The sequence below is a fragment of the Leptonychotes weddellii genome, chromosome 9 (assembly GCF_054177405.1).
Source record: "Leptonychotes weddellii isolate Sample4059 chromosome 9, ASM5417740v2, whole genome shotgun sequence".
NCBI lineage: Eukaryota > Metazoa > Chordata > Mammalia > Carnivora > Phocidae > Leptonychotes > Leptonychotes weddellii.
Genome location: NC_138377.1, coordinates 24,172,481 through 24,197,403, shown reverse-complemented (window position 1 = coordinate 24,197,403; position 24,923 = coordinate 24,172,481). Strand labels below are relative to the sequence as shown.

Genomic DNA, 24,923 nt, shown 5'->3' with positions numbered 1-24,923 from the left:
GTGAATTCCTTATCCCGAAACCGAGGTGACCTTGTGTGGCTTATCTTGTAGACAGAATTGCTGGAAACCAGTCATTTCTATGTGCTCTTTTTTCTTTCTTTTTCTGAGTGAGAGTGTTCACTGTGGTTGTCCTGTTCCTGTTCCAGCAATTGTGTATTTGGTATAGGAGGGCAGATAATTTGCCCTCTTGGTGCATAGGTCTTTAGATCACAAAAAGCCACACCTCCTGATAATGATACTACTAAATATAGTACATAACGATATACTACATATACATATGCTTTACCTAGATCTCCTGGACTTTGGACATGATGTCATGACTGGACAAGATTTTGAGGATGTCTCTGTGGGGGAGGGGGGTTGGCCTCTGGTAAGGAAAGTGAGAAAGTGAGCTCAATATTTGGTAACTAAAAGGGTGGAGTGTAGCAGTTGATTTGTGCTGTTCAGCAAATATTTCCAACTCTCTGTTTTATGGACCCAGGGTAGGACTGCTCTTCCCCACCAGCTTTGAAGTTAGGTGTGGCAATGTGAGTGAAGATGACATACTCATTTCTAGGCAGACACTTTAAAAGTCATTGTGTGATTAGCTTTGCCCCCTTTGTTTTTTCTTGACAGTCATGAAAACAAAGATGGAAACTTGCTTTGCCTGGATCCCAGCCTAATGATGGGAATATTGGAGTGAATGATAAATAAGCATTTGTTATTTTAAGCTATGAGATTTGGTTGGCTTTTTGTTTGTTTTTATTACTGTAGCATAACTTAGCCTGTATCAACTGGTAAAGCACATGCTAAAAAGTCTGGGTTAGAATAATTAGACAAGAAAAAGAAATAAAAGGCATCCAAATAGGAAATGAAGAAGTAAAAATTCTCTCTGTTCACAGATGATGTGATCTTATATGTAGAAAGCCCTAAAGAAACCATTTTTTAAAAGTTTTTATTGTAATTCCAGTTAACATACAGTGTAATATTACTTTCAGGTGTACCAAAGAAACCACTTGTAAACATGTTAGAATGAATTAATATTTCAGCAAAGTTTCAGGACATAAAATCAACATGGAAAAATTAGTTGCACCTCAGTATACTAACAATGATCGATTCAAAAACAGAAATTAAGAAAACAATCCCAGTTTATTATAACATCAAAAAGGAAAAAATACTTAGGAGTAAACTTAACTAAGGAGGTGAAAGACTTGTACACTGAAAATTACAAAATGTTACTAAAAGAATCAGGGAAGATACAAAGAAATAGAAAGACATCCTTTTGTTCTTGGATTGGAAGACTCAGTATCATTAAAATGTTTATATTGCCCAAAGCGATCTACAGATTAAGTGCAATTTTTATCAAAATCCCAATGATATTTGTTTGCAGAAATAGTAAAAAAATGCTAAAATTCATATGGAATCCCAAGGGATCCCAAATAGCCAAAACAATCTTGAAAAAGAAGAACAAAGTTGGAGACCTCACAATTCCTGATTTCAAAACATACTACAAAGCAATAGTAATTGGGACATTGTACTGAAATAAAGACAGAGCTACAGGCCAATGGAACAGAATAGAAGGCCCAGAAATAAACACTTGCATATAATGCCAAATGATTTGTGACAAGGGTGCTAAGACTGCACAATGGGAAAAGGACAGTCTCTTCAACAGATGGTACTGGGGAAAACTGGATATGCACATGCAAAAGATGGAAAAATGACTCCTACATCATAAAAAAATTAACTCAAAGTAGATTAAAGACCAAAACATAAGACCTAAAACTAAAAGAACATTGGGGGGAAACTTGAGGATATTGGATTCAGCAATGATTTCTTGGATATGACATTAAAAGCACAGGCAACAAAAGCAAAAATAGAAAAATGGAACCACATCAAATTTAAACAGTTCCTTCTTTCAAAGGAAACAATCAATGGAGTGAAAAGGCCAACTTTGGAATGGGAGAAAGTATTTAGAGATCATACATCTGACAAGGGATTAAAATCATTAGAGATCATACATCTGACAAGGGATTAAAATTTTTTTATTTTTGAAGAATTATAAGGAATTTCTACAACTCAACAACAAAAAACCAAACAACCCAATTTAAAAATGGGCAAAAAGACTTGAATAGACAATTATCTGGAAAAGATACACAGATAACCAATAAGCACATGAAAAGATGCTCAACATCACTAATCATAAGCAAGGTGCAAATTAAAACCGTGGTGAGATACCACCTCACATCCATTAGGATGGCTACTATTCAAAAGAACAGAAAATAAGTGCTGGCAAGGATGCAGTCAATATGCAATTAATTGGAACACTTTCACTGTTGGTGGGAATGTAAAATGGTACGACCACTATGGAAAACAGTATAGTGGTTTCTCAAAAAAATCAAAAATAGAATTACCATGTGATCTGGCAATCCCACTTGTGTGTGTATATCCAATAGAATTCAAAGCAGGATCTCAAAGAGATACTTGCGCACCCATGTTCATTACAGCATTATTCACAATAAGCAAGAGGTGGAAGCAACCGAAGTATCCATTGATGGATGAATGGATAAAGAAAATGTGGTATATTTGCACAACAGACTATTATGCAGATTTTAAAAAGAGGGAAATCCTGTTACATTCTACAACATGGATAAATATCAAACATTATTCTAAGCAAAATAAGCCAGTCACAAAAGGACAAATACTGTATAATTGCACTCATCAAGTATCTAAATTAAGCTAAAGTCAGAGACAGAGAGTAGAAACATGGTTGCCAGGTGCAGAAGAGAGGGGGGTAGGGGACATTAGTGTTCAATGGATATAGAGTTTGTTGTGCAAGATGAAAAAGTTGTAGAGATCTGTTGCACAACAATGTAAATATACTTAACACTCACAAGCTGTACACCTAAAAATGATAAAGATGATAAATTTAATGTGATGTGGTTTTTAGTACAATAAAAAAAATAGATATAAGATCAAAGCAATACACAGTCTGAAATGAAAGTTTAACTATCAAAGGAAGTCCCATTCCCATTAAGAACTGCTTCTTTGTTTGATACAGGCCTGTGGACATAAGCCCTGTTGGCTTTCAGAGCTAGGTGTTTTGGGAACCCATCCCTGGTGTGGAAGCCTTAAAAGTTGAGGCACTAGATGTGTAGTCCAAACCCTTCACTCCTCAGAAAGAAGATGGGACTTGGGGGTTCCCTCCCAATTTGGTGCTATGCTGAGGATGAGCTTCATGATGACAGTATGTCTCAGCCCTTCCTACCCTTTGTGAGGTGAGTATTTCTCCTTTGCCTGATGTATAGTAGTCACTCAGCTAGTTTCTGAATTTCTCTGAGGCAATTGCTTTGTGTGTACATTCTGTGTGTCCACGGGAGGAGGGAAGTTCAGGAGCCTATGATGTCAGCATCTTGGTCTTTCTCCATGATAAGGAATTTTTTTAATTATAGGAAAATGAAAAGAAGTGCTCAAAAACTGATGGGGACCTATGAAAAGAAATAGGAACCAGCTTGAAAAGGCTCATGCTGGCCACATTTGAGACAGTTTAATCATCAAAATTAATAATGACAGTTATGGATTATCACATTGATTTTTTTAACTATATTTCACATACAGTGTATGAATTTAAGGTGTACAACATGTTGATACATACTGATTTTTATTTTTTTATTTTTGAAGATTTTATTTACTTATTTGTCAGAGAGAGAGAGAGCACAAGCAGGGGGGAGCGGCAGACAGAGGGAGAAGCAGGCTCCCCACTGAGCAGGGAGCCTGATGTGGGACTCGATCCCAGGACCCTGGGATCATGACCTGAGCCAAAGGCAGATGCTTAACCGACTGAGCCCCTCAGGCAGCCCCATACTGATTTTTAATAAAGAATCCATGAGTCCATAAGATACTAAGAATAAACAAATAAAATGGGATAGGAGACCTTTCATATATAGGAATATGACAACTATTAAGTGTAGAAGAAATGATAGGAATATAAAATTGTTGTTTTATAATCACCATTGTAATACTGTTTCAGGCAAGAATCATCAGTGAATGCTAGAACCATTGGTTGAAAACTGGGGGGGAACAAGATATTTCCAGAGCCTGGGAGTATCACCCTACAGATTAGTTTACCAAATGATCAAACTTGATATTACTATTAAGGTGATAAACTGGCATAATGTATGTGATGTATAGAAGGATACAATGTGATGTGAAGTATAGAAGGATACAGTACCCATGTAATATTTTTGTCCCCCAAATTAAATTTTTTTCACCTGAATCTAATTATGAAGAAACTATCTGTCAAACCCCAAATTGAGGGACATTCTGCAAAAATTGTCTTGGATTCTTTTTTTTTTTTTTTTTTAAGATTCGTTTATTTTAGAGAGAGAATCCTGAAGCCTCCCCACTGAGCGCAGAGCCCAATGCAGGGCTTGATCCCAGGACCCTGAGATCATGACCTGAATTGGCTTGGATTCTTAAAAAATGTCAATATCATGAGAAAGAGGGGGGAAAAAAAAGGTGGCGAACTATTTTACATCGAAGGAGATTAACAAGGCATGACAACTAAATGCAATGTGTTATCCTTGACTGGACTCTGAATTACAAAAAAAAAAAAAAAAAAAACAAGAAGGGGGCACCTAGGTGGCTCAGTCATTAAGCATGTGACTCTTGATTTCAGCTCAGGTCTTGATCTCAGAGTCATGAGTTCAAGCCCTGTGTTGGGCTCCACGCATAAACAAAACAAACAGGGGTGCCTGGGTGGCTCAGTCAGTTGAGTGTCCAACTCTTGATTTTGGCTCAGGTCTTGATCTCAGGGTCATGGGATCAAGCCCCACATCAGGCTCTGTGCTCAGCGGGGAGTCTACTTCTCCCTCTCCCTCTGCTCCTCCCCCCACTTGCTCCCTCTCTCTCTCTCTCAAATAAATAAATAGATAAATCTTTAAACAAAAACAAACAAAAAAACCAAGAAGCCATAAGTGATATTGTTGGGACACTTAGGGAAATTTAAATATGGACTGATTGCTAGATAATATATTTATGTTAAATAGCCTTAGCGTGAACATTATATTGTAATTACATGTAAGGATACTCTTGTTTTAGGAAATACATGCTGAAGGTTTATGTATGAAGGGTCACAGTGTCTTCAAGTAATTGATGGTTTGGGGAAAGATGGATGGATAGATACATACATACATACGTACATACATACATACATAGATGAGAGAGAAAGAAGGAGGAAGAAGGAGAATGTGAGAAAACATTAACAAGTGATGTGCCTAAATGAAGGGTAGAGGGGTGTTTATTTACTATTTTTACAACTTTTCTCTAGGTTAGGCATTTTTCAAAATAAAAAGTGAAAAAATAAGTGAAACATGCAGTAGAGAGAAAATATAACTGACAGAGTAGTGTCAAGGGATGGAATTTAGAACATGAAGACCAGCATTAACTTGGGACGGGAGAAGAGCCACTCAAAACTGGAGGATAGGAGGCTGGGGTGGCTGCCTGTAAAGATTAGTATGTAGGAGTGTGAGCAGAAGTTGAAGGAGTTTGTACCTATTGGTCTCTCTCTGTAAAGTTGAAAGCGAGGCCATTTATTGAGGGTCAGGGCTTGAGGTAATGGTGAAGGATTGAAATAGCTACTGTACTGAGTGGGAGAAGTCGATGACATAAAATGATGGCAAAGTAATGATGAAAACTCAGATGGGACTGCAGAACCTGAATTAGTAGTAGTACTAATTGAATGCTGTGTGGTTTCTCCATAACCATTCAGCAAAAGAAAGTTCAGTAAGCTATAGGGGAAATTTACAGGTCAAGTACCACAGTAGAACAAAGAGTTGAGGATGCATGCAAGAGAGATTGAATTGACATAACATAGGTTAAAGGATTGATAGAAAAAGAAGTAAAACCATTGAGAGGAGCAGTGAACTGGGGGTTAAGGACCAGTCAAGGGGCTGGGGCTCAAGAAGGTTGACTAACAGATATATAAAAAATTGGGAATTGAAAGGGCTATAGAAATAAAAGATTGAGATATGTAATTAAGGTATCAGAGGTTCCAGCAAAGATAAGGGCTGATGTTGCATTACAGGTACCATTTGTGGATAAAGATTTTGAGATTGACATGATGAAAAAACTTTGAGCCTAAGTTATTCAGTGATTAATCCATCCATGTGCTGAACAGAAGCCTAGCATGAATAGCACACACATAGGTCAATTCTAAGAGGTTCCTTCAATATAAATTGCCAAATTGGTCCTTCATGATCACAAACTTGATTCTGTTAATTAAGTCAAAGTTACGGGCACATTACCCACAAATATCCAATGTACAGATTGGCCAAGAGATCATGAGGTGGGCTGTTAGGAAAGTTCTGTCCTAAGGAAGTAGATCCTCTCTTTGGGGAATTTAGATCCAAAGACATGAAGAGTTGAATAGTCATAGACAGAATAGAAGCCATACATAAAAGCAGCGGTCCATCTAACACCAGAGTACCACAATGTTGGAGTCCCAGGGTAGGAATCGATCAAGAACCTCCTAACGCTGAGGGAGTAACAGCTACATCTACTTTGGGTCCTAAGCACCACTGAGATCCTGAAACGCATTCCAATCTCTGTAAGATCCACATATGCAGCCCTTCTTGTAGTGCCTAGTAGAGTTTCTGAGTTTCCATGGGGCCCAACTGTGTGTCTGAGATTCCTGTTTCCATATGTATCCTTAGAATATATATCCAGATTTAAGTTATAGCTCTTTCAGTGCAAACAATAAGGAAATGCATCTTGAATAACAGGAATTTCAAAGGTAGTGTAGCTCTACACACAGTACAATCAGCTGAAGTTCTAGATCCCTAAATTCTTAACTTGTCATCAAACCCCCCAGTTGGCTGTAAACAGCAATTGGAGCAACAAGCTCCTTGTTCACATCCATTGGAAAGAAAGAGGGCTTCTTTCCCAATCATGTAATAAAAATCCTTGTCTTCAGTATGATTGTATCAACTTTGGGTGGATGCCAACCCTTGGGTGGCCAAAGAAAGGTCATGTGCTGATTCGGTTACTACAGAATCTCCCAATAAATGGCAAGAGGGAAGATAAAATCATGATTCATGGAGCTGGAGATGGTCAGCTTTTTCTGAGTGACATGGGATATATATGGGGAGATGTGAACACATGAGCAAAATTGGAATTTTATTAAGGAAAAAGGAAGAAAATGGATGTTCTGGAGGCAAACAATAGTATTCACTACACCTCATTCTCAAACACTTGAGTTTGAGGTAGAATTACACAAGTTGAAACTATGTTTTAGAGCATAGAACAAGTGTCAACAGTTTTTTCTAATTCTTCCTCAACCCACTTTAATATTTCTCCATTCTCCTTTAATTTTCCCAAATTAAAGTATGTAATACTTTATGCATTTAAGGGTATCAATTTATGTTATATATTTAAATATGCCTTTGAATTATAAAATATTGTATGATATAAATATTGCATATATAGAGTATATTTAAGGTATAAAGAATATTAGTAGGGGGCCTGGGTAGCTCAGTCGGTTAAGCGTCTGCCTTCAGCTTAGGTCATGATCCCAGGGTACTGGGATCGAGCCCTGGGGTCAGGCTCCTTTTTCAGCAGGGAGTCTGCTTATCCCTACCTCGGCCCCTCACCCCCACTTCTGTTTGCGCATGTGCGCTCTCTCTCTCAAATAAATAAAATCTTTTAAAAAAAGAATGTTACTAAAAGAAACACCCTTGCACCCTATCCCAGTTTAAGAAAAAGGATGTTACCCATAACTTTGAAACTTTCTAGGTAATCCTCCCTGATTACATTCCCTTCCCTCAACTCCACCTCACCTCTGAGGTAAACACGGTCCTGGATTTTGCATTTTTGTCCTCTTGATTTTCATTATAGTTTTACCCATCGTTTGAATACCTTGACTATATGTTTATAAGGTGTATGTTTTTGAGCTGCTTATAAACGAAATCATATATAGTATTTCTTAATGTGGTAACACAAAATTTATCATTTTAACCATTTTTAAGCGTACAGTATGGTGGCATGAAGTGCATTCCCATTGTTGTGCAACCATCACCATCATCCAACTCCAGAATTTTTTTCATTTTCCCAAACTAAAACTCTGTCCCCATTAAATGACAACTCCCTATTCCTCTCTTCCCCCAGCCCCTATCAATCATGATTCTATTTTTTGTCTCCATGAATTTTAGTACTCTAGGTACCTTATTTAAGTAGAACCATACAGTATATGTTCTTTTCTGACTGGCTTATTTCACTTAGCATAATGTTCAAGATTCATCTGTGTTGCAGTGTATCAGAATTTCCTTCTTTTAAGACTGAATAATATTCCACTCTATGTATAAACCACATTTGTTTATCCATTCATCTGTCAATGGACACTTGGGTTGTTTCTACCTTTTGGCTGTTATGAATAATGCTTCTATGAACATGGGTCTACAAATATCTCTTCAAATCTCTGCTTTCAGTTCTTTTGGGCACATTCCTGTATATATAGTCTTTTTGTTGTTATGTTTCTGAGATTCATCCATGGTAATAGGTGGAGCTGTTGTTCATTCACTTTAATTGCTGCATGATATTTCATTGTGCGAATATTAAACATTTTGTTTATCCATTCTCCTCTAGATGGTCATTTGAGTTTCCAACTTTTGCTGTTACCAACAGGGCTGCATTCTTTTACATGCCTCCTTGTACATATGTATAAAAGTATCCCTAGTCCCCGATATATACTTAGAAGTGAAATTGTGTCATAAGGCATTGTATATCTTCAGTGATAATAGATATTGTCAAATTACTCTTTATGTACACATTTGTACTCCCATCAACAGTATATGAGAGTTTCCGTTGCTCCACAGCCTCATTAGAACTTGGTATTGTCAAGTTCAGTACTTGAATACAGATACTGCCAGTTGTCCCCGGTATTTTCTCTTTCATCTTCCCTTAATAATATATCTCATGAGTTTTATCTGTGTTGCCCCAGGTGGAAACTTTATTTCCAAGCCTTCCTGAGGCTAGGCAAGGCCAACTAACTAAGTTGTAGCCAACAGGATGTAACTGAAAGTGATATGTATCTCTTCTGGGTCCCTACCTTAAAAGGCATGCTCTTTAAAAGGTATGCTTCCCTAACCCATCTACTTGCCTACTGGCTAGGTGCAGATTCGATGGCAGGAGCCAGAGTAGCCACTTTGAACCCAGAAATGGAAGCTTTATATTGAAGATGGCAACTTTGGGCTGCTTACCTCTGAACTGTCCTTTGAGTGAAAAATGAACTTTTGTTTAAGCCACTATACTTTAGTGTCTCATTGTTATATAAGCAGCTTAGACTGCATCCTAATTAATACATTAATTATTCAGTTTTAAAGTCATTCCCAATTTTACCCTTGCTCAGAGGGCTTGTGTTTGTTCTCTCTCAAGATCTTTCTGGTGATGTTCTTTTTGCATTTGATCTATACTGCTAAACTCCTTTTTATGCTCCTGTCCTTACGCATATTTGCCTGACAACAGTGGCCCAGGGTAGTGGATGCTTGTTGTTGCTTATCCACATCCACTCCGCCTTCCTAACAGCATCCAGACTTTTTTGTTTTGGTTTGATTTTGGAGTGTTACATTTTCCCCAAACTGTATGCAGGATTTGGATCAGAGTACCCAGCCCTTTCGCTATAGAAGATGAGGGGAACATTGGAGGCTCTTTCTTCTAGAGCCTTCCTCTTACCAGCGCATATATCTGCAAAGGCACCGAGTGGCTAAAGGTTAAAAAAAAAAAAGTTGAACTTTGTTTCTTATAGCATCCAGAGCTTTGATGATAGAATAGCTCCTGCCTTGGCTTTTTCCTACTCCTACATCTAATTAAATGACCTTCTTGTCTATTGCGTGACTCCCACAGTATCTTTTCAATAACATTTTTTAAGTTTCAGCTGTTGCTATGGATAACATCCAAAGAACTGTAATGGATACAACCACCCTCATGTTCCAGGCTCTCCTAAACTGTGATCCATTGGGAATGGTTGGAAGGCCTTGCTACATGTTAATTGGGATTACATATGAACACCTATGGGTTTCTTTAGGATAAAATGAGAACATGATTCTGTAATAGGGAGGGGAAGAAACACTAACATTGCCAAGGTTATGTGTGACCAGGTTACTGTTAAGTCTAGACATTATCCATCCAAAATCCTGGTGAATTGCCTGCCTAAGGATGCATAGGTCCAATAGTAGACAATCTGCCTCTAGATCCCGTTGTTTAGAGCAATAGAAGCTGCAAGAGCTAGCAGAGATTTTTATTCCTCAAAATGGCATGTAAGCCATCAGCCAATCAGAATATGGCCTCAAACCACTAACCATTCAAATGCCACCCCCTCCTCCTGGCCCTCACCCAAGTCCCTGTAGCAACAGCAAGGATGAAACATAACAAGAAAGAAGTACAGCTGGGTTATAAAGCTAGACCAGAGAAGACTCATGCAAGTTGACTTTGACAGCACTGACAAGAGCTAACCCGCTCTGGAGTCTCCCACACAAAACCTTCTGTGTGATTTGTGCTTCAGTTCATCCGTTAGTTCATTTTGAATAGGAGCACTTTATTTTTGTTGTTGCTTTTTTCATCCTAGATTAGTAAAATTCATCTCTAATAACTTGGCCCAGGGTTGGTCATATAGTGTGAAATCAGTGTCACTAAAATGTCTTGAGGAGAGCTTCTTTTCAAGAATTTTCTGGTATGGATAGGGGTTCTGTATCATAAAAGATGGCTGTGATTTTTTGAAAAGTGTGCAGGCTAGAAGGGTTGAGTAGCCAACTATATATTAGTTCCCTGAGAGTAAGAATCTAGAGGATAGGATTTCCTATAGCATCTAAAACAATTCCCAATTGGATCTTTATCTTTATCTAAACAATGAGGGGAATGTGGAAGGGCCTGTTTAAACAAAGGTGCTGTCTCCCAAGTAGGTGCTGAAAGACCCGTGGTTGTTGAGGGATGGAATAGAGGACAGGACAGCTAGAACCTACCAATGCCAGGTGGGAAAGGAAAAGGCAAAGAGAAACCTTTTACTTCCCTCCGTCTAATCTCATCTTTCTCTGTCTTCTACTACTATCATTTTCCTCCTTCCCACTTTTTTTTTAACTTTTAAAAAAATCATGAAGTGAACCATACAAAGAGGAAAGCACAAAGGATAAATGTACAGTTCAATAAGTCTTAACAAAGCAAATATTTGTGGAATTACTATTTGGTTCAAGAAATAGAACATTGTTAGCATTTCAGAAACCCTACTTGTACCCCCTTCCAGCCACTACCTTTTCCCTCTCCCCAAAGACAACCACCAGTCTCACTTTTAACATTATCATTTCATTTTGCCTATTTTCGAACTACATGTAAAGCCAATTGTACAGTAAATATTCTTTTGAACTTCTATCTTCCAAAAGTTTCTTGGAGATACATTTATTTAATTATACAAACAGAAAAGTACATAAATCATAAGTGGTAGAGCTGGATGAATATTTCACAAACAAAACATACCTATGTGGGCGCCTGGGTGGCTCAGTTGTTAAGTGTCTGCCTTCAGCTCAGGTCATGATCCCAGGGTCCTGGGATCAAGTCCTGCATCGGGCTTTCTGCTCGGTGGGGAGTCTGCTTCTCCCTCTCCCTCTGCCTCTGCTTGTGTGCTCTCTCTCTCCTTCTCTGTCAAATAAATAAATAAAATCTTTAAAAAAAACAAACAAAAAACATACCTATGTAACCAGCACCCAGATCAAGAAACAACATTACCAGCAGCTGCCTTTTATGCCCCCTTTCAATCACTACCTCTTCACCCCAAGGGTAACTACTATCCTGAATTCTAACGTTGCATATCAATTATGTCTATTTTTCAACTTATATATGTGAAAACATACAGTACATATTCTTTTTTGCCTAGCTTCTTTTGTTCAACATTATGTTTGTGAGATTCACCTGAGTTGTTGCATGTGGTTATAGTTTGTTCATTTTCATTGTTCTGTATTCCCTTGTATAAATGTACCACAATTTCATTATACATTCTAGTGTAGGTGGACATTTGGGTTGCTTTCCAGTTTTCAGCCATTACAAGTAGTGCTGCTATGAACATTCTTGTACGTATCTTCTGTATAACATATGCATGCACTTCTCTTCATTATATGCCTAGAAGTGGGATTCCTGGGTCATAGGCTATGGGTCTGTTCAGCTTTAGTAGATACTGCCAAATAGTATTTCAGAATGGTCGTCCTAATTTACACTTTCACCATCAGTGTATGAGAATTCCATTTGTTCCACTCTTTAGCTTGCAGCTGCATAACTCCAACCTCGGCTTTCAGCATCACATGGGCATTCTCTCTGTGTGTCTGTGTCTTCACATGGCCATCTTTTTATAAGGACACTAATCATATTAGATTGACCCTATTACAATATGATCTTATCTTAACTAATTAGATCTGCAACAACCTTATTTCTAGAGAAAGTCACATTCTGAGGTATTGGGGATTAGGACTTAAACATTTGGGGGAAGGAGGTGAGGCATAATTCAATCCATAACAGATGTGATGGTAGTGAACATCTGTTGTTGATCCCAGTGGGAAAACTTTCAACTTTTCACAATTAAGTGTGATGTTTGCTGTATTTTTTAAAAATAAATACTCTGCAAGATTAGGATGTTCCCTTTTATTTCTGGTTTGCTAAGATTTTTAAAAAATCATGAATGGTCGTTGAAATTTATCATATTCTTTTTCTTCATCTAATGAGATGATCATCTCATAGTCTCCTTTAGGCTATTACTATAGTAAATTACATGTATTTTTAATATTTTCAAAAGAATTTCAATAGAAAATATTAAAATTGCAAGTAAGTGGGATTTATGAGTTGGACAATGTCCTGTTTCTTTTCCTTTTCTCTTTTAGGGAAAAGAAGGGGCACAAGGGCAGGCAGGCATCTGACCCGGCCCTAATGTTCTGTTTCTTGACCAGGGTGCTAGTTACACAGGGTGATTGGTTTGTGAAAATTCACTAACCTGTACATTTATGATGCTTAATTTTATGTATATATGTTATACTTCAATAAAAAACTAAGAGAAATGCAGCTAAATTCCTATTTGAGAATGAAAACTCTTCTGAAAGATACTTAGATGCCCCACTTTCCACTCACATCTACCTCCTAAGAGAGGTGAAGATCTGGGTTGCTAAGACGGAAGGAAGGTCAGATCTTTAAGTAGTGCACAACTGACACACTGACACACTTAATATTCTCAGAGTTAGTTTTTTTTTTTCCTTTCCAGAATTCAGTGTGTATCAGCCTTGTTTTTCAGTGATTCACTCAAGCCAAAGTTGAGTATTATGTTGACAGATTGGATTACTTTCTAGGTCACCCTCTCCAAACAATCTTTTAATCTGGTTTTTGCTATCTTTGCTTTGGCTGAGATTCTCCAACATGAATTTTTATGCATTTAGTTATTCTAAAGAATTCCATCTCTCACCTTTTACAATAACTGCAGATGTTACCTTTCATATACCTGCAGGAATTGGTGTAGTCTTACATTCTGTCTTCAGCATGTTTCTATTCTTCACAGATTTGTTCCCAGTTGGATTTTTGTTAGAATTGAATTAAATCTATTCATTTAATTTGAGAAGAACTGACATCTCTACAATTTTTCCCTTTTCATTCAGGATCATGGTAAGCCTCTCCATTATTTCAAGTCTAATTTATTCCCCTCAGATATGATTCTGTATGGTTCTGTAGTTTCCTTCATATGAATTATACATATTTCTTATTAGAGTTATTCCTACTTGTTTCATGGCTTTTTTGTTGTTGTTGAGATTGTTGCTATTGTGAATGGAACCTTTTTTTTTTTTTTTTTTTCATTCAAAAACGAACCCGTGGAGCGATAGGATCTCTACCACCCCTTTCAGCTGTGAGACTCTATGGTTCCTCGGTTCTATGAGAACATTCTACTCGCACGTCCATTATCCAAACCTGAAGGAAGATGGCAACCGAGAGTCACCAAGCAAAGGGTCGCTCTATCTCGCCTTTGTTCTCCTCTCGGTGGCTACTGCGCAGGCGTAGTCGCTCCAGTGCCGTCCCCGCCTTCCCGGTCGCGGGCCCAGGTCGGTAGCGCCGGCGCAGTGGCGCGCTCCGTTTACACGCTCCGGGGCCTGTAGGCGCCGCGAGTTCCGGCTGTCGCCGTCGCCGCCGCCGCCGCAGCTCCTGGAGGTCGGTTGCGACGAGTAACGGCGCCGGGACGAGCCCTGCGCCGCCTTCAACGATATGTACCCGAACTGGGGCCGGTATGGCGGGAGCAGCCACTATCCGCCGCCGCCGGTCCCGCCGCCGCCACCGCCGGTGGCGCTTCCTGAGGCCTCGCCGGGGCCCGGGTACTCGAGCTCGACGACTCCCGCGGCCCCCTCCTCCTCGGGCTTCATGAGCTTCCGCGAGCAGCACCTGGCGCAGCTCCAGCAGCTGCAGCAGATGCACCAGAAGCAAATGCAGTGCGTGCTCCAGCCCCATCACCTTCCTCCACCGCCCCTGCCGCCCCCGCCGGTGATGCCGGGGGGCGGCTATGGGGACTGGCAGCCACCGCCGCCACCGATGCCCCCGCCACCTGGGCCGGCCCTCAGCTATCAGAAGCAGCAGCAGTACAAACACCAGATGCTCCACCACCAACGAGATGGGTCTCCTGGTTTGGTTCCCATGGAGCTGGATTCCCCCCCTGAATCTCCCCCTGTACCGCCGGGGTCCTATATGCCCCCGTCTCAGTCTTACATGCCCCCACCTCAGCCGCCACCCTCGTACTACCCCCCGGCCTCGTCTCAGCCGTACCTGCCTCCCGCTCAGCCGTCCCCTTCTCAGTCCCCACCTTCCCAATCCTATCTGGCGCCCACCCCTTCTTATTCTTCCTCTTCCTCCTCCTCGCAATCCTATTTGAGCCATTCCCAGTCCTACTTGCCCCCTTCTCAGGCATCTCCTTCCCGCCCCTCCCAGGGCCATTCTAAATCCCAACTACTAGCTCCACCACCACCGTCCGCCCCTTCTGGGAATAAGACAACTGTCCAGCAAGAGCCTTTGGAGAGTGGGGCCAAGAACAAGAGTGCTGAACAGCAAGCTGCCCCAGAGCCAGATCCCTCAACAATGACTCCACAGGTAAGAACGCATCAGCCTGAGCCGCATCTTTCACCTAGAGGGCCCTAAGTGAGCAGGCCTCAGGGCTTTAACCCGTGCTTCGGCTAATTCCAACACAATGAGTAGCTAATTTACACTCCAAAGGATTCCTTAAGAGTCAGAAGTCTGACATCGCAGCTTTTCAAGTAGCTAAATGTGGATTATTAAAAGAACAGTGTTTGAAGATGTTTCTGAACGCCACAGAGTAGTGGGGTGGCTGGAGAGTTACTAATCAGATATATTCTTTGGTTCCCTTTGACCGACCTCCTAGATTTTGTTGCTTTTGCAAAGCGCTTTGTTTTTTTAAAATTGTATTTTAAACTCAAATTTCCATTTGAGAGGCAGCATAAAAAAGTTTCACAAACGGCTGATACTTGAAATATATACAAACCTTATGACCAGTTAGCTTCTTTAAAAAGTTATTTAGGGGCCACTGATAGCTGTCAGCTTCGTGAATTCCCTAAGTGTTAGCAAATGAGGAATGGAAATCTTGTTCTTATCAGGAGCATCCTAATTATGCATATAGATACATATGAGGTACATAGGAAGTCTTTTCACCTTTGACCCTTTTGGGAGTCTCTTGGTTATTTTAAGGAGTGGATCCATACGTCCTTTTCTCACATCACTTAAAGAAAGTTTTAAGACATAACCAGTTTGCTGCATTGCATTGTTACCATTCACTCCAGAGTAACTGCCTTGGAATTTGGCCAAGGTGAAAAAAAGTTAGTGGTATGTCTTCCTTCATGAGAGAGCCATTCCTCTAAACTTCTGTTTTAAGTGATGCTTCCTACAGAGCAAAGATGGATAGGATAGCAGTAACAAATGAATTCCTCCCTTAAGAAAAAAGATAGAACTAAAGTGGAATAAATAACTTGTTATGATTTCTTAAAATAGACACTTTTAGCAATTACTAATCTACCTTAGATTCCCTAATGAAAAGAGAGTTTTAGTCTACAAGCTCAGATTTACATATAAAAGATTTCCAAAAGATAGGGATGTGGTACTCTAATGGTTTGTCATTAGAAATTAAGAACACAAGCAAGTTGTTTTAAGTAAGATGTTGTGCTTGGCACATCATCAGGAGAAAACACTTGTGATGCTGGGGTACAATAGGAGAATAAGGGATTCTGTTGGCTTACACCACCAGGTTATTTCCCCCAGATGCCTCTATTATAGAGATGAAATTTCTGTCCCCATTCCCAACCCATTCTGAAATTCCCAGTGCTTTTGTTGTCCCTCTCGGAGTTAGTCCAAGCCAAAGTATAACATCCATATCCTCCTCTCTACTAGACTTTTTCTGGCCTTTTGAGAGACAAATGAATTGTTTTTGGAGGGAGGGGAGGAGGAATCAGACCCGTCTTTAATACAAATACATGAACACTGGTTTGCTGGTTTTGCTTTTCTGCCTTTGCACCCTTGTATGTATTGAACTTCTTTCAGTACTTTGAGTATTCATTGCCTCCAATTCTTTGGTGAGAGCCAGAAAAAAAGAGTGGAAGGTGAGGCTTGAGAAGTGTGGGGGCCAGACCAAAAGGGCCTTGTAAGCTTGTTTAGGCTTTCTTACCTCTGTCTAGAATTAATCCCAACTCTCTCAACCCTCTCTCCCTGCCTTATAGTTGTATTGTTTTCAAGGTACATCTCAAATATCAGGGTCTCTGTGAAGCCATCCCTGAGCTCACCTATCTGGTTGGTTCTGTTTTTCAGATTTTAAGTCCCTTGCAGACAGGGACCATCTCATTCATCTTTTTATCCTCTGTAGCACCTAGGACAGTGCCTTGCAAATTGTAGGCTCTCCACAGAGATTTGTTGAATAAGCTACAAGAGTGGTCATGTTCTAGACTTAGGATACTTTGGCTTATTAGATCACACAGGTTTTCTTCATACCAGTGCCAATCTCTGACAATGAACCCTTCTGCAAATTTATTATTCTTTGGTTCATATTTTATTTTTGGAATATGTCATTACAAATTTTTATGGCAAAAGATTATAAACACACACAAAAGTAGAGAAAATGGTATGGCTTCTACTTTAAACCCATCATTCAGATTCAACAACTGTCAAAATTTTATGTTTACTTCACCTATGCCTTTTTTTTTATTGCTTCTGAAATATTTTAAAGCAAATCTTAGATCTCATGTCATTTCATCTCTACAATTTTAGTCATCTTTTTAAAAAAATGGACCTTTTCTTAGGTAAATACATTATAACATCTACAAAAAGTAACAACAGTTTCTTTGTATCATCTAATACCTGACCCATTCAGAATTCCCCTATTGTCTCATCATACTAATTGGAATTAAAAATAATTCCTTGATAGCATCCATATTAAAATTCCCCAGTGGACTCTGTCATGTTTTAATGGTTTATTCAGATCAGGATCCAATATAGACATTGTGAAGCAGGATCATTCTTTGTTGTGGAAGACAGTCCTGTGCATTGTAGGATGTTTAGCAGCATCTCTGACCAGTAACTACTAGATTTTGGTAGCAGTCTCCAGTGGGAAACAAAAATGTTTCCAGACATTGCCAAATATCCCTTGGGGGTTAAAATCACCCTCAGTTGAGAACTCCTCATACAGATTAGTCTCTCCTATTCTCTTTTTCTACCCCATGCCATTGAACTTGAGAAATCTATTTCCGTTGTTCTGTAGAATGTCCCACATTCTGGATTTGTCTGCTTTCTCTTGGTTTCTTATCATTTGACCTGTTCTACTCTCTTTCACATTTCTGGTAAACTCTGAAAGCTTAGATTTAAGTTCACCTCTCTTTTGGCAAGTGTACTTCATAACCAGGGTGGTGCTATGTATTTCATTTGCATCCCATCAGGAGACATACAATGCCTGGTTGTCCCACTATTAGTGGAGCCAAGATTGATCAGGGGTTTACCGTCTGGTCCCTCCATTGTAAAGCTTTCCATCAATTTTGCCTCATCTGGTGATTCATCCACTGATAGTCTTTGCCTAAGTAAATTAGTTCTTCATTGAAGGTTATTACATGGTGATTTTTTCCTGCCATTTCTTTTACATTTACTATTTGGAATTCTGTAAAGAAAAACTTTCATGAACTAGGACTATTTAATTGGAAATACAATTGGTATAGGAAAGATAGGATAAGTGCTTAATATTCTTCCATTTAATTGCTAGTTTTCAGAATAAAGCATTGGTAATATAATGGAATGTGTCTTTTTGAAGAATTAACTTTTCTGTGTGTTTAAAGGACTGGCTAGGTAAAGTATATACTAGCCTTTTTTTCATAAATTGTGACTTTATTTATCCTTTTATTCTCAAATCCAAGGTAAAGCTGTTACCTTGGATTAGAATTTTTAGTCATTTAATATTCAAGTAGTTACTGAGTAGCAACTATGTGCCAAGTGCCGTGCTTAGTTTAGTACCAGAGATGAAATGGTGAAGAAAATAAGACATGGCACTTGCCCTCATTGACTTGTCTCAATGGGAAGAAAAAGACATTTAATAAGTAAGAGGAGTATAGGGTGCTGTGGGATTATAAAATACACAATATGACTAGATTGTTCCATGAGGAATGGGAAAAGGTGAGGGATTTTTTTGTTTGTTTGTTTTCTGGTTTTAAACTCACCATTGTATTTACAGTGCCTTGCTCAGGGGTCTAGCATGTAGTAGGTGAAGAACAAATATTTTTTAAGTGATTGGATGTAGCTGAGAGCTGTAACCTAATTGAAGAGGCCTCCCTTTGTAAGTGATATTAAGTGAAACCTGAAGAATGAGTAGGAATTAACCAGATAGCATTCAAAGTAAGGCTTACTGAAAGCTCAAGGTGAGAATGGTAGACACAAACCAGATCAGGGAGGGCCAATGAGGACTTTCGGGCAGGAGGAAGCCATCAAATGATTTTATATAGTCGAATGTGACAAATTGGCATTTTTGAAAACTCATTGTGTTTGCTGTCTGGAGAGTGGAATTGAGAAGAGCAAGGGTGATTTAGAGAGAATACTTAATAGAATAATCCAGGCAAGAGATAGTAGTAATAGTGGCTTGGACTTGGATGGATGGTGATAGTGGAGATGGAGAGAAGTGGAAAGACTGGAGAAATATTTGTGCACTAGAATCTAATTGGAGATTGAGTAGTAGTGGAGAGGGAGGTGTCAAGGATGATTCCTGAGTTTCTGGAGTAGACTTGCCAGGTAGGGGGTGGTCCCATTTACTAATAAAAAAGGAAAACTTGGAAGAGGAGGAAGAACAGGTTTGGGAACAATGTGAAAGGATGAGTTTAGTTTTAGACCTACTGAGTTTGAGATCCTTGAGCCACATGATTCCAAATAGAGATGTTCAAATGGAAGTTAGATATAGGTCTGGAGTCTAGAAGTGAGATCTCGGAGACATGACAGACTTGTGAGTCATCAGCATAAAAATGGTATTTGGGGCACAGAAATAGATGAGGTCTCCTGAGGAGTGTGTGTAGAGTAAGGATAGAGTTTAAAGGACATTGAGCCTAGCCCTGCAGAATCTCAGTATCTAGGGGGAACCAAGAGAAGAAAGATCAAATGGGTAGATGGAAAGTCAGGACAGTGCAGTCCCACAGAAGTGCAAAGAAGACTGTTTCTAGGAGGGAGTGGTCAGCTGTGTCACTACCAGTGAGAGGTCAAGCAAGATAAAGACTGTGAGTTATCTTTTGCATTTACTGACATGTAGATTATTGTTGACCTTGGCAGGAGCAGTTTCATAGTGACTGAAGCCATATTGCATTGATTTGAGGAGTGATGGAAGGTGAGGAAATGGGGATGGTGAGTATAGACACTCTTTCAAGAAGTTTGACTGAAGGAGAGAGAGAGAGAGAATGAGGGCAGGAGCTGGAGGAAGAGGTGAAGTAAAGGAGCTTTATTTTTTAATTTTAATTTTTTTTAGGTGGAACTAAGATTATCTGGTGACCTTAATTTCCTGGAGTGGAATGTGAACCTCAAAAATATTGAAAATAAATATGTTTTAAATAAGTCTAAAAATGGAAAACCATTCTTTTGCCAGATTTCTCCCTACCCCTTGCTTTAGGATGTAGGACATAGTACATTTAGTGTTATATGCATTTATAATAACCTGGATAGGAAAGGCAACCTTCCAAAATTAATCTCTAAAACATCTCTCTCTCTCTCTTTCTCTCTCCCTCTCCATCTCTCTCCCTCCCCACCCCACCTCACACATTCTCTGCTTTGTATTTCCCTGCTTGGAAAATCATTTAGTACCTAGTTTATTACTGTACTGGTAGCAAGTGGTCAGTAAATGCTTGCTGAATAAGTTAGCATCTTTTCGATAATGATATTTGTGACAAATAGTTCTTACATCCTTTTTAACTCTCTTTGTTCAATCTTTTTGAATGTGACATATGCAATGACTTTCCTCTACCTGAGAACTAACATCCCATGTGAGATGGAGTTGTCTGATATGATGGGACAATCAGAAAAACTGGCTACTGGTTTGGCTTTGGCTTCATTAGAAGTCCAAGCAGGTTTTATTCCTTTGGAAAATAGAGATAAATCATTTTTCTCTTTGGGTCACTGAGGACATGTCTGAATGATGCTCATTTGTAGAGCTTTAAAAATGTGCCGAAGCCTAGTCCTAGGACTGAATTAGATCTGGTTTCTGCTTATTGGGTTCATACATAAAATAGAAATTGACCTACAGTGCATACTGTCAGCAAATCAACAAGTACTCGAGCTCCTAATAAGGTTCTTAACCTTAGACTGGGTCTAAGACGAAGATGGGAAGCATTGACAATAAGATGGGTACGTACAAATTGATCAAGAATCTAGATCTGTACAGTCTTCCATGTCTGTAGCCATGGCTTCTAGTTTATTATGAAAGATGCTTTGTATCTTTTAGTGATGCTTTCAAAGCAACTAAAAACAAGGGAAACTTTTAACTTGTACTTGAAAGAGACTGAGTTTATTAGTTTTTTTAAGCTGAAAGATAAGCCTGTTGCTATTTTCATAAAATAGTGGAAGAAAATTGAAAATGTTTTAATAGTACGTTATTGTCAACTATCGTGGTCAGTGTGCTGGGGTTTTTTTTTATGTTCAATAGGAAAAGTAATTATATCTCTGGAGCTGATGGTTATGTACATGGTAATTAAAAACAGAATAGCCCAATCATGACCCAGACTTCAAGATGTAGGTAGTGAGATGGAATTTATTCCTCCCAATAGTTTGGAGCAAGTTTCAGGTCATAGAAATGAGTGGCCTGGAAGGGAAGTCTTCACTTGATCAATAACCATTTATTGACATTCTCCTGTGCTCCAGCACTATGCTTAAGCACCAGGTGGGATATAAGAAAAGCTTGAGACAGCTCTCTTCCAAGAAAATTAGATTCTGTGAGTGAAAAAACATAATAAAATATTATGTTTAGTGAGAAAAGAGTATATATTTATATATTTTATGCATTTTATTTGCATGTGGGAAACTGGAGAGGATGTGTAATAAAATATTAACAATATAGGAAATCCTGGTTACCCAAAGATAGTGAATCCCGGTGAATCTAAGCAAAACGAATCCATTTAACACAGGTACCAAGGTAAAGTTTTTTGTAAAAAGTAAAAAATTTGATTTGGGACACAATCTTAAAAAACAAAGCTCAAGGGGCGCCTGGGTGGCTCAGTTGGTTAAGCGACTGCCTTCGGCTCAGGTCATGATCCTGGAGTCCCGGGATCGAGTCCCGCATCAGGCTCCCTGCTCAGCAGGGAGTCTGCTTCTCCCTCTGACCCTCCTCCCTCTCATGCTCTCTCTGTCTCTCATTCTCTCTGTCTCAAATAAATAAATAAAATCTTTAAAAAAAAAAAAAAAAAAAAAACAAAGCTCAAAATCGTAAGGGATAGCTGAGTCTTAGAATGAACAAAGAATAGTGTTGATTTGGTTTCTGTACTATAATTTTTGTCATAATACCAACAAAATTACATGGCAATATTGTATATCATCTTTTATTTTGGTTTTGGATATATTGAAAAAAAGTAGAGATTTATCAGTTTTCCTAGGGGCTATTATCAACCTTTGATATTCATATCATCCTCTTTTGCAGTTCCTGTTATAAAAAATGTTTTGGTTGTTAACTGGCAGGACTTCTGCTAGATCCTCAGCTATCAGTAATGGGTTCCAAAGTTCTCCAATATCACTTTCATAAAATCCTGCATCCTTATAATTGTAGTAGAAATACATGCTGTTGTTAATTATGGAAGTATAAAGGGTAGTACATGAGTGAATATTTCAGTGTTACGAGAACTTTTTTCCTTATGCAACCTTGTAACCATAGGGAGTTATGTAATGAATACTGGGAAATGAAGATCCTGTAGTTATGTCTGAGTGGTAAGATTTTTTATTGATTTTAATTAATTAGTTATTGCTTATTTGTATAGTCTGTTTTCTTATTTGAGGTATTTGTGTTCCATAAAGTTGCCAAGAACATTGAATTAGTGAATACTAAACCATTGCTCCCAGGGGAAATGTGAGCCTTTGGTTTGGTCTCATTTTCATCAACCAGTTAATACATAACCTAGTTTTATATGTGTTCCTGTTTAATGACACCTTATTTAATATATTTTGTTGATTCATTAACGTTGAACTCACAGCCAACAGCATAACGCATGTCTGAATGAAATTAGTATCTAACACACAGATTTTCTGTGTGAAACATATCACACTTGCACTTAGGAACACTAGACAGCCCACCACACTATGCTTGCAGCCATTTTAAACAGCAAAGTCACCAAGAAAAAGCACAGAAATCTGAAAAATGTGGTCCTAAATAGACCATGAAAACGACACTTATTTACAGTATGAGAGCTAAACAAAAAGGCAGAGCATAGCCTTGTTCTGCCACAGCAGGAAATGTGCAAGTCAGGCAACTCAGATTTTTCAGTGCCCTATTACACATGGCCACAAATGACAGCCAAAGTTTCCTGAGTATTGATTTTGGAGTTAGAAATACACGTTAGCAAGTAGGCATATTTGCCAATATAGAATCCATGAATAATGAGGATCAGCTGTATTTTCTAATTACTTCTGCATTAGACTTGTTATTGCTGTAACTTTTTCAAAGTGGAAGCACACAACAAGCTTCCAGAAAGTTAAATTACAGTATAATTTGGAAGACAAAGCTGAGACTTTTAAAATAAATAGTATTCTAAAACGCAGTATATTCTCATTTATGTGTATATAGCTGTCATGCAAGAGGTGTTTAAAAGAGGGAAGAGCACTGGAGGAGAGAGAAGGCAGAGAAGAGACAGAACTATTTGGCTATATTCATTAATTACAAGACCCCTTGGATAAATCCACAGCAGCCTACGGCAGGTTAAAAACAAGCAGCTGTGAATACTGAAAGGATTTCCTCTGAGCATTTATCAAAAAGACTGCTCGCACTTCCAAAAGTGTGTGTGTTGAAAGAGTAGAGAAGCATGTTGAATTAATATGTATGGTTTAACTTAAGTGTATAAATTTGGGGGAGGAATTGAAAGATCTTGTTTACTTACTTACCTTTCACAGTCCAGCTTTACCTTTTCTTACATATAGACATGTGAACACAAATACAAATGCAGGTCTCTGTCAGTACCAAGTTGCAGATATATAGATTTTCAATTAAAATTCTTAAAAATGCCTTCTCTTGTAGGAACAGCAGCAGTATTGGTATCGGCAGCACCTGCTTAGTTTGCAGCAGAGGACAAAAGTGCATTTGCCAGGACACAAAAAAGGTCCTGTCATAGCAAAGGATGCACCCGAGCCGGTAAAAGAAGAAGTTACAGTACCTGCCACCAGTCAAGTACCAGAACCCTCTTCATCTGAGGAGCCCCCGTTACCACCACCTAATGAGGAGGTACCACCTCCTCTCCCACCTGAGGAACCCCAGGTAACCATAAAATTAATTGCTTGGCGTTTAGGAAATTGTTTAGCTTTTGTTCTGATTCTTTTCTAAATACCTTTGTCAAAATGGATATATGTTTTTATGTGGGGTTTTTTTTATAAGTACATGTAAAATTCTGATACGGGAAAATCCGATGAATGCCTGATGGAGTTGAGAAAAGGCATTTTTCTGATGGTTGAAGTGAGTGGAGAATTAGACACTCTTCGGAATTGAGGCTCTCTAAGCACTAAAGGGATTCCAGGGTGTTTTCATATTGGCAGCACAGGGCAGTAGTAAAGAGCTTCAGCTTCTGTTGTCAAACTGCCCAAGCGGTAGTCGAGGCACCGCCACTTGCTGGTGTTAGGGACTCTGCACAAGTGAGTTAACCATTCCGTGCTGCAATTTCCTCATCTGCAAAATGGGTATATTCAAATAGTGGCTGTCTTAGAGAGCTATTGAAGCATTCAGTGTGATCATCCTTGTCACTTAACATACTAACTGAGTACACACGGAAAGTTCTCACTTCGGCCCAAAGGTATCTGTTCTCCCAAGAGCCTATGGGGAAACTGTTGAGCCATAATGATGACATTGTAGTCTATTGGTTAAAAGTGGCTAATGTGAAAAAGAAAAAGATTTCTCATAGAGTGCAAAGGGTGTAGCTGTAAATGGACTTTTTTGGGGAAATGGTTGCCCTGTTTAGGAGCAGTGAGGTGATTATTCCAATGAAGACTATGGAATTTATAACTCCTTTCTATTAGTATTCATGATCCAGAGTGTAAGTAGAGCCAGGTCTTTTATCTAAACATAAAATAACTTTTCTCAGTCAGCCAGAGTTGTCGACATGCCGGACTTTGTAATGCAATACTTAATAAAATGTTCAGGCTTTTTGTTAAGTTGGTTGCTGTTCTATTCCTTACGTACAAGTGTATTCCCT

General features: G+C 39.0%; 1 protein-coding gene across 3 annotated transcripts in view; it reads left to right on the top strand.

The window, feature by feature from the left end:
* The first annotated feature begins 14,064 nt into the window (after window positions 1–14,064).
* Window positions 14,065–24,923, top strand: part of YLPM1 (YLP motif containing 1) — a 74,366-nt gene continuing 63,507 nt past the window's right edge. For 2 of the 3 annotated variants that reach the window (XR_014148348.1, XM_081830220.1), the window contains exons 1-2: window positions 14,065–15,120; window positions 23,759–23,995. Coding sequence is in view for 2 of the 3 variants with exons in the window: in XM_081830220.1 (XP_081686346.1) it covers window positions 14,248–15,120; window positions 23,759–23,995 (1,110 nt within the window). In the remaining variant the exon portion in view is untranslated. The remainder of the gene's footprint in view (window positions 15,121–23,758; window positions 23,996–24,923) is intronic. The other variant, XM_081830219.1, reaches the window with a different exon arrangement.